The sequence below is a fragment of the Lepidochelys olivacea genome, assembly GCF_965140295.1.
Source record: "Lepidochelys olivacea isolate rLepOli2 genome assembly, chromosome: 2".
NCBI lineage: Eukaryota > Metazoa > Chordata > Testudines > Cheloniidae > Lepidochelys > Lepidochelys olivacea.
Genome location: NC_140412.1, coordinates 214,015,134 through 214,033,272, shown reverse-complemented (window position 1 = coordinate 214,033,272; position 18,139 = coordinate 214,015,134). Strand labels below are relative to the sequence as shown.

General features: G+C 39.4%; 1 protein-coding gene across 2 annotated transcripts in view; it reads right to left on the bottom strand.

Moving 5' to 3' along the window:
- The window catches only part of SNX13 (sorting nexin 13), a 158,575-nt gene that overhangs the window by 42,171 nt on the left and 98,265 nt on the right, over positions 1 to 18,139 (bottom strand). For both annotated transcript variants that reach the window (XM_084620186.1, XM_084620187.1), the window contains exons 14-17: positions 11,886 to 11,990; positions 9,649 to 9,781; positions 5,239 to 5,276; positions 70 to 139 (exon numbers count right to left, since the gene is read on the bottom strand). In XM_084620186.1, coding sequence (XP_084476312.1) covers positions 70 to 139; positions 5,239 to 5,276; positions 9,649 to 9,781; positions 11,886 to 11,990 — 346 coding nt within the window. The remainder of the gene's footprint in view (positions 1 to 69; positions 140 to 5,238; positions 5,277 to 9,648; positions 9,782 to 11,885; positions 11,991 to 18,139) is intronic.

The following is an 18,139-nucleotide window of genomic DNA, read 5'->3' as shown; positions in this document are numbered from 1 at the left end:
AATGGCGGAAGTTCAAAAACGGCAGGGGAAAAAAGACAAGTCAGCCATCACTACAATAAAATCACTTACCAGTATCTGAAATATATGCATGTAGCTGTGCTGACTCTTCAGCAGAGACGTTTGAAAGGTCATCTAAGGACTGGAAGGGAGAAAAAGATCATAGGTATAATCCCTCTAATAGGAAAGAGATTTTTGCTTATTCACCTATTCATTTAATTTTCAAGCTCTTAATTCAGTTTTGAATGAAACAGTTTTATAAATATAAATAGAATTAAAATTATAAATATTTCCAGTATCTGATAACTATAATTTCTGTTTTTATGTTGAGCCCCTATTTTAGAAGTTTCACTTCTACTAATTTCTATTAGATCTTTGCTATCTTTAAAAAAAAAATTGATGACCCCCCACCCCCACGTTTGTCAAACCTTCATCTACTAGCCTTATTCCTGTCCCCCCCAAAAAAATTAACCCAGATTTAGGTTTTCATCTGATTAAGGCTGCGAGTCTCTCATGGAGGCCACGGATTCCGTGACTTTTCGGGACCTCCATAACTTCTGCAGCTTGCCAATGCGCCTGACTCTAGGGCCAGCCATATTGCTGCCAGGGCTAGCTGTACTGCCCCTGCCCCAGCAGCAGCAGGCGCTCCAGAGCCATCACCCACAAACATCAGTGGGCACCCAGAAGCATCCAACTCAGCACCAGCGAGTGCCCGGAACCCCCAGAACATCCAAGCTTTAGTCATGGATATACAGTACAAATCATGGACAGGTCATGCGGCTGTGAATTTTTGTTTATTGCCCACGACCTGTGACTTTCACTAAAAATATCCATTAAATCTTAGCCTTATATCTGATCTACATGTACGCTCTTTTTATAGAGCATTTGCAAACGCAAAATAATATTATGGACATAGTAGATATTGGTATCAAGAATTAATAAGTGTTATATACTGTTGCTTCACATGATTGCATTACTCTCTTTTCTATCAAAATAAGTAAAAAATATTACACAAAAGTTGATGAACTGGATGAAAGAACTGCATCATTTTAATTGAACTAAGAGTAGACAGTTTCAAAAAATTCCTCAGCAAGAGATTTTTGTCCTTATGTCATATATAGGAGTATATTGTCCTCGTCTCCCAGTTCACAACTGGTGCGCCCCAAAAGTGCTCATGTGTATTGGGGTATGGACCCCAAACTGGCCCAGCAAGAGCTGGGTGGAGCCAGATGGATCCAAGCTACTAATTAGGCTGCAAGCCAGGAGCTAATTGAGGAGGAATGGGCTCACTTGGGCAGGAACAGGCAGGGTCTGTAGAAAGCCAGATAGCTAGCAAGAGGGTAGAGATTGGCACCTAGGGAAGGGCAGTTATGCTCTGGAAAGGGGGAAGAGTGTATGAGTCTGCAGGAAAGCAGGCTGCACAGATTCCCTGAGAGGAGGGAGTGGAGAAGCTGGTGAACCCAGAGAAAGGGAGAACCAGTTAAGCAGGAAAAAGCCCAGGGAAACAGCAGCAAGGTCAAAGGTACTTCAGGCCTAGGCTGCATCTTATCAGGTCCCTGGACTAGAACCCAATGTAGAGGGTGGGCCTGGGTTTCCTTACCAGCCACTGGGTAGTGGCTCAGGGCACTGGAGACACCAGATAGATGGTTGATCTGGAAAGACTGTGATTTCCCTAGAAGGGGGAGGAAATTGTGATCTGGCTGGAGGACTAAGCCATGGACCTGAAGCGGCAGCACCAAGCGTGAGAGAGGCACATACAGAGAGAAGACGATGGATGAAGAGACTACTGAGGAGAGCGCAGGACAAGACGGAGCTAACTGTCAGAGTGAACAGCAGGAGGCACCATGAATGGAGAGGGAACCCCATCACACCATGTTTTCAGGATTTTTCTTTAAGAATATATTTTACAGCTATTTGATATTAGTAATTACCCAGTTAATTTATTTGTTCTTGTATAGACTTCTAACAAACTAGATTTGGGGCTGCAAATTATCTGCAAGTGCAAAAAGTGTGGGGACAATTGTGTTCACAAAAAGAGAGAATGGAGCTCTAGACATTTTAAGTTTTAATGTTAATGTATTTTTTAAAAATAGGGAAGACAGAAAGCGTACGTTAAAGGTATTTACATGTATTGGTATCCTTGCCTCCTTTGGACATTATGTTCAGATTTTCAAATCCCTAACTAATAAATGTGCACATTAGGTGTACATGCGTATGTGCATATTATTCATCTATACAAACCAATAATCAGTTAAACTTCTGAACAGCTATGTTTGCACAGATATCTAGTTTATGTTCACAACTGTATATGCCTAGCTTTGAAACCTGATTTAGTTCCATTAAGCTAATATTTGTGCAATTTTTATAGGCACAAGAGCATACACTTCTGGAAGAGATATGATGTGAAAAGCCACCACCACCAGTGTAAATTCTATATTATGGACCCATTTAGATAATATCTGTATAACAACTTGAAAAATAGTTATTGTGCATGTACTGCAATGGTTCTGTACATCATCTCAAATCATTAGAATATATTTCAATATATCAGGTAAGATTCATCTACAATATAAATCAATTGCAAAAAGTTAAGATACATCAGTATTGTATTTTAAAATTATCTTAAACATAAGGTACAAAAATATACTTTGCTCTAACCATCTAGAATCTAAAACAACTGATTTACAAAAATTAGCTCTTAGGCTGAGACTGTCCTCCAAATAAGTCTGAAATACATTCTTAAGATCAAGTTATAAACTGCTAAAAACGTAGTTTTATAATGGAAATGGTAGCAATCACTTAACTAGATTGGCCATGCTGGGAAGTGCATTGATTAATGAAAGTAAACTGAACACATTATGGTTATTCTATGATTACTTACCACAATACGTAAGAAGGTGTAGGGGTGTTGGGTGGGGTTGTTTGGCTTTTTTTGTTGGAGATATTAGGACATTTAAAATTAGAAGTAGTTTTACATAAAAAAATTTATACAAATTACATTAGCGAAGCACAAATTAATCCAAATGCAAAAAAATATTTGACACCAGGACAGTTAATGTATTGCCATGAGCTACAAAATATTGCAAGTCAGCGACCTCAGAAGTAACGTTTTTCCTATTCATAGATTGTTCTGTTTTATGTAACTAAGTGACACAAGGGAGCTGTATTATTTGAGTAGGCATATATTCCACGCATGGAGCTCAGCCAGAAAAAAAAAAAATCCACTAGTATTCAAGCACCTGCACAAGCATTGCAAACCAGAAATAGCATTAAATGTTACAAACCCAGCAAAGTAAACAGTTCCTCCACATATGCAGACCTTTCTTATAATAGTGTATCCCACCATAATAAGTCCTTTACACTCTATGAGCAAATCATTTTTACAATAAGGTTATGAAATGTGGTAATCAAAGAGTAAATGATATTTTAAAAGCTTAATACCAAATGCACATAACATGCAGATAATACATAATTGTGTAGCTATCAAGGTTTTATACCTGCTTTAGTTTGGGGTGGCCACTAATTATGGTTGGGGAAGCTATGATTAAGTTATGCAGGTAAGCATAAAGACTAATAAATCCACCATTCCTTACCCCTCATCAAGTATTCAGGATTTGCCAATATTAATAAAGTACCACCACCACCATCATACAGGAAAACTATTGCAGAAATGTTTGATTTTTTTTTTTTTTTAAAGAAAAGGTATAGAAATCATAGTTGTGTGAAATTTTGTAATCTACACTGTACATGCTACAGTAAGATTACTTCAGATGAACTATTTTCCTCTAGTTTTTATTTTATGTATTTGATGGCACTTTATGTATAGCCCATTTCCTTTTTACAGTTGATTAGTCAGTTTCCCCTGTTTTTGTGTGTTTTATATAACAGATAATAATAAGAAGAAGAAGAAGAAGAAAATGAAAATATGATTATAAAACCACAAAAATTGGCATGGGAACTCCAAGATATGTGTAGAACAATAAACTACTCTCAATTCACTTTTTAAAATTGACTAGCTTTCAAGTTAATTGTGGGGACTAGTGTTTGTATCCCTCTGCCTTTAGAGCCTGGTAACTAGGTTACAATTAATCACAGTGTAGAGACTCAGAGAATCCCCTAAAGAACTACCTAGAACATTTGCTAGGCATGAAAATGTAATGCCTTCAAATTCAGATTTCACGCCTTTCCGGACTTGAAGTAAGGGCTGAGACCCAGTGTACAAGGTTCCCATCTTTTTGAGAACAGAGAGATGGGCTTCAAAGTCACCACACTTACATACAGAAAGCAGTCACAGGAGTGCAGCTGAATTTTGCTTGGGCGTCAGCCAGGTGTAATTTAGGGGGAACACACTGAGAGGAAAAGGAGGAAGCATACTTGGGCTGGCTGATTTTTTTTTTTTTTAATGGCTGTGGATTGAAGCTGTGGAATGTGCTTAGGGATTTCGAATGTTAGAATAAGTCCTGTTGGAAAAAATTAGTGGCAAAAGGGCAGGTCAAGTGCTCAAAAGTGTATGATAAACGAGTTTATCATATGACTATTAGCTTCACATATGTGGGAACACATACAAACTTCATAGCTACAAGTATTTATTAAAAATTACAGAGGAGTCAAATAATTGAACTGGTTCTTTGGTTCTGATTAACTATTTCAAAACTTATTCTAAAAGGAATACTGAACTACTGAAATCTGCTAGATTGATATTTATGTATTTCAAACAATTATTTGTATAACTAATGTAAATCAGAATTTAGAATTTCATTTACAAACTACTAAATTTGTTCAAGCCATATCGTGAAAGCTAATAATCTCTGGCAACCTTGCAATTTCATAGGTGCATTATTTTTCAAAAAATTATTCCTTTTAGATTTGCATGGTTTCAAGGTACTCCATCAATTTAAGAGCTATTTCATTTTCACCTAAGCCCATACCTATTTAAGAAATCATTTAGGAATGAATGTACGTTTCTACATAAATTAACATAATTGTAGATGAATGTGTCCCATTTCCATGAGAGACAGAATAATAAATTGTTCATGTTTTAAAACACAGGGAAAAGGCTGAAAAGTAAATCTGTATTCTGTGGATAAATGAACAGTTTTACGTTTGCTTAATCAGTTCAAAAGGAAGGTATGCTTATGTTTTCAGAAAAGCAACTGCAGTAAAATCAAAAACCTCATGTCTACATATTTTAAACTATTTTAGAAGGCTTCTATAACGTTGAAAAAAGCCCAAGGCACTTACCAAATTTATGCTGCTTGTAGGAGACCCATTAAAAGATTCTGCAGGAAAAAAATCAATTTAGAATTCAGAAAATACTTTCTAAACAGTTGCTGCATCTAAGAGTCACGCAATAGAAATAAAATCATCTCAGCTGAAACACAACAAAACATTTAAAAAAATGAATAACTTGTGGCACACACCCAATTCCAAGTGTCTAAGCTCCTAAAGGCTCCAACCACAACATCTAAATGAAAATGCGTGTGCACCTGCAGCTAGAAAAGAACAGAGTATTCATACACTACAGAACAATCTGTGATTTTAGGTTCAGGGTATCACTTTAAGTTGTCTAATTATGGAGGCATCATAGATGCTCAAGCATTAAAAGTGTAGATATGAAAGTGACCTTAAGTTTGACTAAAATCCCTATATATTTTACATTAACTATTGAATTTAGTCTCCATATATAACATACTAACTTTGCTTCGGACAACAGAGCTGCTTTTCTTTGGTCAAATGTTTACTACCTTGCATAAAAAATGTTTTTTGGTCAGTTCCAGTTGAAGAATCGGTCATTAGAATCTCCAGATATTCCATATACCTTCCTAACATACATCAAATCCAGGCCCCCTTTAAAATTTAAACACAGACAGAATCATTCCCTTGTTTGATATAACAATCTGATTTCAAGGAATAGCCAATATTCTGGTGGCTACTACCAGTTCTGCTCAGCAGAGATACTGAAGAGCATAAGATATGAGATGCTTTTGTGGTACCTACTGGTAGGAGGGCACAGAAGCAATGCTCACTGCTGTTGCCTCGGCTCCAAGAAGCACTAGACAAAAGCATCAGGAGTAGCTCTCGTAATACTGAGAATTTCAAGGGAATTGAAACTGACTATTTCTCTGATGCCTCTATCTAGGTTTTCATACAGTCCTTGTTACTGTAGTATCAGACCGCCCTGCCAGTATTAATGGACATTATTCTCACAAGAGCACAGTGACATAAGAAGGTATTCCTCTCAATTTGCAGATTGGAAACTGAGGATCAGGGTACCACAGGGTGACTAAGACTAAAGGCTTGATCTCTACAAACAGTTAGCACATGACAAGTTGTTGTGTAAAAGTACCCTGCGTTAGCCTGCTGCATGCTAATTGTCCATGTGGACCCTGCTACCACACACTAAAAGTTCTGTTTTGAAATGGCAGTAGATCAAATGGCAGCAGGCTATGGGAGATTTACACCACAGCTTATCACACACTAATTGTTTGTGCAGTTAAGCCCTCAGTGACTTGCCCAAGGTCTCAAAAGGAAGTCTGTGGTTGAGCCAGGAACCAAACCTTGGCCTCCCATGTTCTAGTCCAGTTCCCTATGCATTACGCCATCATTCTTACAAGGGCAGCACTTAGCAAGGAAACAGGGTTGGGGGGCTGAGCACTTAGGGATAAGGCTATCCTTTAAGTCCCCAATTTTCTTGACCCATTCCTCCCAACCCGCATCCTCCCATACGCTCCCCAGGTACACCATACAACAGCATACAGAGGTACTGGCAGGGGTGGGACTGAGAGGGAAGCTGGGGCTTATAAGGGAAAAAGGAAGATTTGAAGTGGGAGTCTGGGATGGTGATGCAGAGAGAAACTTCGCTCAAATATCCAGTAGTTCCTCAGGACAGGTCTGCACTTACATGTAAGGAGCACAGCTGCATCGCTGTAACACTTCAGTGAAGATGCCACTGTGCCAATAGGAGAGCTTCTCCCATCAGCGTAGTTAATCCACCTCTGCAAGAGGCAGTAGCTATGCTGACAGAAGCTTCTCCCATTGATATAGCGCTGTCTACACTGGGGGTTAGGTCGGTATAATTGGATTGCTCATGGGTGTAGATTTTTCACACCGTTGAGCAACACAGTTATACCAATGTAAGTTTGTAGCGTAGACCTGGCCTCAAAATGCAATTCCTCTTTCCCTTTCCATCCTTTACCTGTCACCCAACACAAAGCACCACTTCCCCCACTTCATACATAAAGCCCGAATTCCCCCATTCCTCACTTACCTGCCATTCCCCTTCCCCCACACACATCATCACACCCTCTCTATAGCCACCCTTTGACACGCACATTTGTGTTTGGTTATATGTTAGAAATGCAAGGGATTTTATCATGAACGTGAATAGCCAAATGCACTTGGATCCGGGTGATGTTTGGCTGTTATGGCATGTGTCTGAAAGTTGCATTAACCTGCTATTTACTTCATGTAAAAATTATGTTTGCTTAAAGTTTCTCAGTGTACATCCCACCAACAAAGGATTTTGTTTGGGGCTAGCATACACACAAAGGAAGTCCCATACTACTGTCTACCTGGAAATGTTAACTCTTCTTTACTTTGTTATTCTTGCCTCATCATACAAGGACAAAAAAATCACCTTGTTTGTACCACGAGAAAGCCATGAATTGAAATATCTGGACAGTCTTAGCAGCAAAAACCAAACATGGAATGTGATTCAATGAATGCCAAAACAATATCAGAACATCAGTAAAGGAAATTTCTGAAATCTATTCATCGTTATAGTTTACAAATAAACAAAGATTTTAAAATAAAGAATTTTATTCTGGAACCATAGAAAAAATATAAACATGGTATTGTCCAATTTCTAAATAAAGAGAATAAAATGCTAGCAAAACTGCATTCAATATCAAATTTGGAAATAACAGTTCCTTGTTTATACGGAGACAACACCTTGAACACTACGTTCATTCGTGGAGCATTTCAATAATAGAAAGATGTCCACACTGAACGGAATTCTGAGGAAACAAAATTATTATTGGAACAGAGTCACTAATATGAATTGTAAGAACTAGATTGTGAAGCTGGGTCAAATAACTAAAACAGATATAATAAACATGCAAACTCGAAATCACAACAATGGGTAGATATAAAGGAGTATGTCAAATAGTTTGGGGATGAAGAAGAAAAGTTGACAGAATACCCTGGATTGTGTTTGACTGACATGACCTTCTCAAAGACAGGAGGGAAAGCCCCATCAACTGAGCTATTTAAAACTGGACAAACATTGGACAATATATTGTAGTGAAAAACTATTTTGGCAGAAGTATAAATGACATCAAACAGGTCTCCAATTTATTCTTCTATAGACATTGCTATAGAACACCACTAGAGGGCAGAAAAGTACACAACAATTACATTTTTCATCTTTAGCTGTTTCTCTACTTTGTGTATATGTATATAAATTTTAGCATCTAGATTGTTTTTTAAAAAAGCCTCCATTATATTGGTAAGGATAAAATGTGATGTAAGTTTATCTATCTTCAAACCCTGTATCATTTTGTATAAGTCATAAGAGAAACACAGGGCTAAATCTGTATAATCTAGAAAAAGACAACCCAGGAAACAGGATCATAGTCTGAGATAATAAAATAAAATAAAATAAAATAAAATAAAATAAAATAAAATAAAATAAAATTGGGAGACATTCCCAGGCCAGATGATACAGAGATGAGGAACAATGGCCTGAAGCTATAAAAACAAAGTTTTTAACTAGTTATTGAATTAAGAGCTTTATTCCTCAATGGAATCTAGCACTTCCTGTTTAGAAGTGGCTACAGTAGTGATCACTTTTAAATTTTGAGAGAGCCTTCAGAACATTCCACATCTCATGCATTTTCATGACACATTTTATACTCACAAATAAGTGGTACACACACAATGAGTGTATAATCATGTGCACAACAGTGTACACACTTTCTTAAAATGAGCCATATTGCTTAATATGTCAGGACATAATGACATCACAATAGAGGTTGATTACATTTGGAAGTGACTTGGCAAACTTCATCACTCTCCTTCATGCAACGCATCTGGAGAAAATCTGAGCTAAAGCCAGATATTTATTTTATCCAGGGCCTCTCGTGGGCAAGCTTTCACTCACCTTTATATAAAATCAGCTAAATCAGGAATCTAAATGTAAAAATCTCAAGCTTCAGTTCATCACAAGGATCACTGATAGCTATTAAATACATACCAGTAACTGGATTACAATTTATCTATAAGTTTGTCATCTGTGACATACTGTATACATTTAATTTAATTTCATAAAATTAATCTAAATACTTTTTAACACCAGTTAATAAAGTTAAATAAAATGTGTAACTCTTTCAGAACTCCACATATAGCAGGAATGCTTGTTTTTCTCTTCCATTCCATCAATTAAAAAACAGGTCCAAGAGAACGAGATCTAACTAGTTCTAAAATCTTGAAGGACATGGTGACCATGTAGAACGGAATGTGGGAAAGCAATACAGCAAACCAATATACATTTATTATTTGAAAAGTCAGACTGAAAATTCTGGTTGCTTGACTGCTTAATATTTACGTGGAAATACAAAGCTAAAAAGGAAAAGTAACAGTTCATGACCTCACCTCCTTCCCCATCATCTGATCCTCTGAAACTAGGATCCTTCAGCATATCCAGTTCAGCTAACATGCGCACATACAGTGCATTTTGTTTGAATGAAGGGTAAAATCTTTCATCCCGCAGCATCAATTCATACACCTTATTGAATTAAAATACCAAGATTAACGCAAGTTTCTAAATACATATTTTTATTAAAATCTACATGACATTGTTTACGTGCACACAACATCTCACACACACTCCCTTTTGGGGGTTTTCTTTAAATCTTGTTACTGTATTATACAAATGTTTTGGTACATGAAGCACAGTTAATAATATACTTTTAAAACAAGGTTTGATATTACTGGTTCTAATAATATTTCCCTTTGAAAGTATAGAGAATATCTGCTCAACCAGACAAAATCTTGTTTACCAGTAAAAAGGTTAAAAAATGTCACCCCCTTTGTTCTATATATATTTTCCCTTGTTAACTGCAGTGCAATTAACTTTTTCACATCTAATATTTTATCAGTATTTCTGGAAGTTATTCATTGCAATAGCAACATCCTTGAAAAAAAAAAATTGCCTAAAAATTTCCTAGCTCAGGCACAAAAATCTAACCAACCCATCCTTACCTTGATGATATTATTAAAGTAGTGGGACTTAAGCACATGTTTAAATGTGGTCCTCAGTAAGAATGCTTTCCTAAACTGGAGCTTTAACACACAGATATCAATATCACCCTAATTATAACAATGCCAAAAAATTACTATCATATGTACAGGTTTCAGAGTAACAGCGGTGTTAGTCTGTATTCACAAAAAGAAAAGGAGTACTTGTGGCACCTTAGAGACTAACCAATTTATTTGAGCATGAGCTTTCATGAGCTACAGCTCACTTCATCGGATGCATACTGTGGCATCCAATGAAGTGAGCTGTAGCTCACGAAAGCTCATGCTCAAATAAATTGGTTAGTCTCTAAGGTGCCACAAGTACTCCTTTTCTTTTATCATATGTACATCTTTTTTCTCCACTTGCTTTTAAAACAATGAACCAGTTATGAGGTCTGTGCACTGGAACTGTAAAACAGCATAGGATGACTACTTTGAATCTTAGATACTTTGGAGTGACTCATTTTTTAATGAAAATTGAAGAAAAATTTGATTATTGCCAATAAATTCGGTAGAAGGGCGGGGGAGGGGGAAGGGAATAAAAATTAATATTTTTTGGTATTTAAATTAAATTACAGGCTTATTTAATCAAATAAAGGTATTCATAATTAAATTTGATAGTCTACATTAAGACCTAAATTTATTATAATTATTAAAATCATTTAAATTAAACACAAAAATAAATATTAAGCAGTATGTTTGCTGCCCAGTTGTAAAGAAAGTCAAACCCCTGAACAGGTGGGAGTCACTAGTTAAGCACCTGGAACCAGCCTTAAATGAAGGGCTAACCCAGCTTTTGTAGCAATAGTTTCAGGGGTAGAAAGAATATTTTCTTCATGTCAGATTATTCAGCTACTTCAGTTCAATGACTAATCCATTCAAAGTTAAGAAACCAATCGGGATTTGAAAAAGCAGAAATGCTTGTTTTCTTCTTCTTCTTCTTCTATTCTATGAATAAAAAACGAGGTCCAAGAGGATTAAAGCTAACTAGTTCTAAAACCCTGAAGGACACGGTGACCAGACACAATCAGCTCAATTCACTAACTACGGATAATACTTCTTTTAATATATCAGTTTTTGATAAACTTTTATGTATCCAGCATATTTAAGGTAGTTTTATTTAATTCAACAAATTAAAATGCTATTTGGACAAAAAAAACACAGGAAAAAAAATTAATAAAAACAGATCATTCACCATTTTCTATCAATAAAAAAGTAAAAATTAAGAATTTGAATAAATATAAGTCAAGCTACATAGCTACTTAAATAAATGAGTATAGATATAGTATATCTTCCTGGTTGGTAACAAGTACCACTGAATTTAGTGTAAAGGCTGTATTCAATTGCAAGTCCATATGTTTTAATGGTTACTACAAAGGAGAATCAATGTGGGTTTCTTTTTGTTTTTCATCTTAACTAAAAAATACAAATGCAAAACATGATTAACATCAACTATTTAAATCAAGGTTTCCTGCTTGCTGATTTAAATCATTATTAAATTCAGCAATTTAAATCACTTTGATTTAAATCAATCCACCTTGCTGTAATAAGTCTCAATAATTCCTATTAAATAAAGAGTGACCATGTTATACCTTTCTCTGAATGTCATCGAAGATTTCAGGTGTTGGTTCCTCATGGTTCAATGTTTCTGCCAGTTTTGCTACCAAGGAGTCATCAATATTAACTCTTGGAGATGCCTATCACAGAGATCTAAATCAATGTGTGTAGTGTTTAACTTAAAAAAACCAACACCACTCCATTTGAAAAAATTAAACCTCGACCTTAATACAAAATAGGGCTATAAATAAGAAACACAAAGTAATGACTCTGCATCAGTGATTGAAATCAAACCTAAAAATACCCTGTGGCATTTTACTCTTTAATGCATGCATACAGCTGCTATTTAGCTAATGTTATATGAGTTATATGAATCAAGGGGACCGCTAAGAGAGGAGTTGAGAGGGAGGTTGGTGGGAGGAAGCCATAATATAATTGCTATGGTTAGGAAGGGCTGCATCGCCGATGCCAGCGCTGCTTCTGTTTCCTCCACCTGCACCTGTATCCTGACAGACAGCCTAACCATGGATGCCTCTACCCAGATCCTGGTGTGGCTTTGCACAGACTATGGCCTGCATTTCCCACTCTCAGAAAGCCAGGCTGGGGGCAACCATCCAGTGTGAAAGGTGCCTGCTGGTGGAATCTCTCAGGAAGCAGGAGAGCTACATTAGGAGGTGACTAGGCTGAGGAGCATTCATACCCATGAGCAATTCCTTGAGAGTATTCATATGGAGACATTCAAGGCTGAGCAAACCATCCAGCTACAAAGGACTGCTTTCACACCACCGGGGGAGGAGGATATGGCTCTGTCTCAGGGAGGACACTGGCAGCTGGTTACCTCTGGCAGCAGGCAGTACTCCACCCCTACTCCGAACCCATCCACCATGGTGACGGAAAACTCTATGATGCCCTAGCAACAAGCAATGAGGAATCACCCCCAAAGGCGGAGGAGAAGCCATGTACTCCCGAGGCTGGGAGGATCGCAGCCACCATTCCCAGGAGGAAACGTAGGATAGCAGTGGTTGTTGACTCTCTTCTGAGGGGAATGGAGGCACTCATCAGTTGCCCTGACATAGCAGCCCAGGAGACATGCTGCCTGCCATGGGCCCGTATCGGAGACGTACAGAGGGATTGTCATTGATCATCCGGCCCTCTGACTAGAACCCCATGTTACTCATCCATGTGGGCATTAATGATACTGCAAGGTATGACCCTCTGCAGATCAGAAGTGACTAAAGGGATCTGGGACTAAGGGTGAAGGAGTTGGGAACACAGAGGTAATTCTCTTCGATCCTTTAGGTAAAGGGTAGGGCCCTGGCAGTGACAGATGAATCCTGGAGGTGAATGCCTGGCAGCGTAGATGGTGTTGCCAGGAGGGCTTTGGCTTCCTCGACCATGAGATGCTGTTCCAGGAAGGACTGCTAAGCAGAGATAGAGTCTGCCTATCAAAGAAGGGGAAGAGCATATTTGGATACAGACTGGCTAACTTAGTGAGGAGGGCTTTAAACTAGGTTTGAAGGGCGCAGGTGACCAAAGCCCACAGATAAGTCAAAAACATGGAGACCTGAGAAAAGGGTTGCAATTTGGGGGGAGCATGGGCTGTTATAGCAGGCATAAGGGGGAGCCAAGACAGAACTCGAGGGGGCTGGAGGAGGAAGAGAAATCAAATCAGTATCTGAAAGGTCTGTATACTAATGCGAGAAGTATGGGGAATAAGCAGGAAGAACTCGAAATACCAGTAAATACAACTATGACTGTTGGCATCTGACTTGGTGGGAGAATATGCATGACCGGAATATTGGTATACAAGCGTACAGCTTGCTCAGAAAGGACAGGCAGGGGGAAAAAGGGAGGAGGTGTTGCCTTAGATATCAAAAATATACACAATCGGACTGAGGTTGACATGGAAAGAGGAGGCAAACTTGTTGAAACTTCTGGGTAAGAATAAAAGGGGCAAAAGCAAGGGTGATGTCATGGTAGGGGTCTACTACAGACCACCTAACCAGGAAGAAGAGGTGAATGAGGTTTTTTTTTAAACTAGCAAAATCATCCAAAGCACAGGACTTGTTGGTGATGGGGGATTTCAAGGACCCAGACATCTGTTGGGAAAAAAAAAAATCACACAGCAGGGCACAGATTATCCAACAAGTTCTTGGAATGTATTGGAGAAAATTATTTATTTCAGAAGGTGGAGAAAGCTACTAGGGGAGAGGCTGTTCTAGATTTGATATTGACAAATAGGAAGGAACTGGTTGAGAATTTGAAACTGGAAGTCAGCTTGGGTGAAAGCAATCATGAAATGGCAGAGTTCATGATTCTAAGCAATGGTAGGAGGGAGAACAGCAAAATAAAGATAATGGATTTTAGGAAGGCAGATGTTAGCAAAGTCAGGGAGTTGGTAGGTCAGATCCCATGGAAAGCAAGTTTAAGGGGAAAAATAATTGAAGACAGTTGGCAGTTTTTCCAAAGAGACATTATTAAGGGCACAAGAGCAAATTATCCCACTGTGTAGGAAAACTAAAAAGTATAGCAAGAGACCACCCTGGCTTAACTAGGAGATCTTCAATGATCTAAAACTCAGAAAACTACAAAAAGTGGAAACTGGGTCAAATTACAAAGGATGAATATAAAAAAACAACTCAAGTACGTAGGGACAAAATTAGAAAGGCCAAGGCACAAAATGAGATTAAACTAGCTAGAGACATAAAGGGTAACAAGAAAACACTCTACAAACATATTAGAAGCAAGAGGAAGACCAAGGACAGGGTAGGCCCATTACTCAATGGGGGGGGGGGGGGAACAAGAACAGAAAATGTGGAAATGGAAAAGCTGCTTAATAATTCTTTGTTTCAGTTTTCACTATGAAGGTTGGTGGTGACTGGACAGCTAACAAAGTGAATGCCACTGAAAATGAGGTAGGATCAGTGGCTAAAATAGGGAAACAAGTTAAAAATTATTTAAACAAGTTAGATGTCTTCAAGTTGTCAGGGCCTGATGAAATTCATTCTAGAATACTCAAGGAGATGACTGAGGAGATATCTGAACCATTAGCAATTATCTTTGAAAAGTCATAGAAGACAGGAGAGATTCCAGAAGACTGGAAAAGGGGCAAATATAGTGTCAATCTATAAAAAGGGAAATAAGGACAACCCGGGGAATTACAGACCAGTCAACTTAACTTCTGTACCTGGAAAGATAATGGAGCAAATAATTAAGAAATCTATTTGCAAAAACCTAGAAGATAATAAGGTGATAAGTAACAGTCAAACATGAATTTGTCAAGAACAAATTGTGTCAAACCAACCTGATATCCTTCTTTGACAGGATAACAAGTCTTGTGGATGGGGGGGAAGTAGTAAACGTGGTATATCTTGACTTCAGTAAAGCTTTTGATACGGTCTTCCTAACTGTCTACATAATACTTAGTCCTGCCATGAGTACAGGGGACTGGACTAGATGACCTCTTGAAGTCTCTTCCACTCGTATGAGTCTATGATTGTAAGGGGAGAACAGACAGTTCAAATTCCTCTCAATATCTTCATTTGTGTATTGTGAAACTTTCCGAAATATTATCCAGTATTAAATGTGGAGAATGCTTTACTTTTTACAAAAACAGTTTGAAAGTAACACTAAGGCATACTTTTAAAAAAATTTGAAGTACATATTAATTTTCATGTTTTTGAAGTGAATTTGCTATTTGTGAAATATCCCACTTGGAGGATACAGGAAACTGAAGTCTTCTTAATAATTATTGTACAAGATGGTCAACAAGAATATAAATATATCCCATAGAGAAAATGCGTCTCAGGGGAAAGACTAACTGTCTCCAAGTCAATTCAGTCATTGATTCCTACATGGAAGGGTTCTAATAATGACAGAGGTATTTTCTGTGTGTATCCAACCTGGACTACAGCTACCGGTTCATATCTGCCCACCAATTAGCTTCAAAAGGCAACAATTTCTTGTCAACATCAACCTGGCATGTATTGAAAACAAGTAACTTAGAAGTGAAAGACTCATTATATAACTGAACAAAAAAATATGCTGATAAAGAAATATTACAGAACAGATTTGGATAGAAATTTGTTGAAGACATCTTGTGGGACAGCGGGGTGAATTTTATGAGCGCATACGAAGAGTTTACTCATAGAATCACAGGACTGGAAGGGACCCTGAGAGGTCATCTAGCATTCATGGTAGGACTAAGTAATATCTAGACCATTCCTGACTGATGTTTGTCTAACCGGCTGTGATAAATGGGGGGGGAGCAGGGGGGCAGCTCCCTTTTATGGACACACAGCCAGCCAGTTAGCTATAAAGTCCCTATTGGTGGCTGTTCTCTGCTTGCTTTACCTGTAAAGGGTTAAAGTCCCTCCAGGTAAAGGAAAAGGAGTGGGCGCCTGACCAAAAGAGCCAATGGGAAGGCTAGAAATTTTTAAAATGGGGAAAAAACTTCCCTTTGTCTGGGTGTTGTGGTTCTCCGTAGAGCAGAGATATAGAACTGCTTGTTGAACTCCCTGGCTTTCAAGCACCCAAAAGGAAAAATGTGTCCTTTTAAAATCCTTAGGTCTGTGCTTCTGGTTCAAAATGATCCCACCACTCTGCCACCATGACAAGGCTGATTCCCCACTCTGGCACTTCGAGTGCAGAAGGTGGGGGCCCGCAAGGATTTTAAAAATTAATACTTGCAATTCCGGGCTTGTATTCAACTCCCAAGGTTACAGTTTCTCTCAGACCTTGGCTTGGTAAACGCTGCCATCACCCAAATGCAAAACCGCTTTTGGAACCCAGGAAGACTCACTTGGGAATTCCTTCCTGTGGGGTACCCTCAAGCCCTTTCACCATAGTGAAAAGGAACGGGGAACCGCGTCCAATGGGAGCTTCGGGGGAGGTACCGATAGGCAAGTGCAGAGCGCAGAGCTCTCTGCCCCCTCTCCCGCAGGAGCCGCAGGGACGTGGTGCTGGCTGCTTCCCGGAGCAGCCCCAGTGCGCACCGCTGCCACCCCAGAACCGCTCCAGGTTAGCGGGGCCAGGCCAGAGCCCGAACCCCTCCAGCACCCTAAACCCAACTCCCTGCCCTGAGCCCCCTGCAACACCCCTCCTGCACCCCAACCCCCTGCCACACCCCACACCTCTCCTGCTCCCCAGCTCCCTGGTCTGAGCCCCCTGCCACACCCTGCACCCCTCCTGCCCCAACCCCCTGATGCACCTCGCACCCCTCCCTGCACCCCAACCCCCTGCAGCACCCCGCCTCCCTGCCCTAAGCTCCCTGCGTGCATCCCAGATCCCTACATGCACCCCAACACTCTTCCACTTTGCACCTCAACCCCATCCTGAGCCCTATCCCACACTCTGCACCCCTCCCTGCACCACTGCCCTGAGCTCCCTCCCTCACTGTGCATACCCTCCTGCACCCCAATCCCCTTCCCTGAGCCCCCTCGTATACCCCACACCCCTCCTCTGCCCCAACCCCTTGCCCTGAGCCCCTTCCTGCACACTGCACCCACTCCCACACCCCGCACTCCAACCCCCTGCCCCAGCCCTACATTCATAGCCCTGCAAACAATTTCCCCACCCAGATGTGGCTCTCAGGCCAAAAAGTTTGCCCACCCCTGGTTTAAGGTGAACCCACAAGAAAGCTATTTTGGGTGGTTGATTTTTAGAATTGCTCTTTTAACAATCAAGCAAAAGCCTAAGTTCCAGATGTATTTTTTTCCTTTTAATAAAATTTACCCTTTTTAAGAACAGGATTGGATTTTTGGTGCCCTAAGAGGTTTGTGTTGTTTAATTAGCTGATGACAACAGCTAACACCCTTTGTTTTCTTTCTCAGCTCTTCCCCGGAGGCGAGGTGAAAGGGCTTGAGGGTACCTCACAGGAAGGAATTCCCAAATGAGTCTTCCTGAGTTCCAAAAGGGGTTTTGCATTTGGGTGATGGCAGCGTTTACCAAGCCAAGGTCAGAGAGAAGCTGTAATCTTGGGAGTTTAATACAAGCCGGGAGCAGCAAGTATTAATTTTTAAAATCCTTGAGGGTCCCCTCCTTCTCCACTCAAAGTGCCAGAGTGGGGAATCAGCCTTGACACCTGCTCTTAAAAATCTCCAATGATGGAGATTGCACAACCTCCCTAGGCAATTTATTCCAGTCCTTAATCACCTGGACAGTTAGGAAGTTTTTCCTAATGTCCAACCTAAACCTCCTTTACTGCAATTTAAGCCCATTGTTTCTTGTCCTATCCTCAGAGGATAAGAACAACAATTGTCTCCCTCTTCCTTGCAACAACCTTACATGT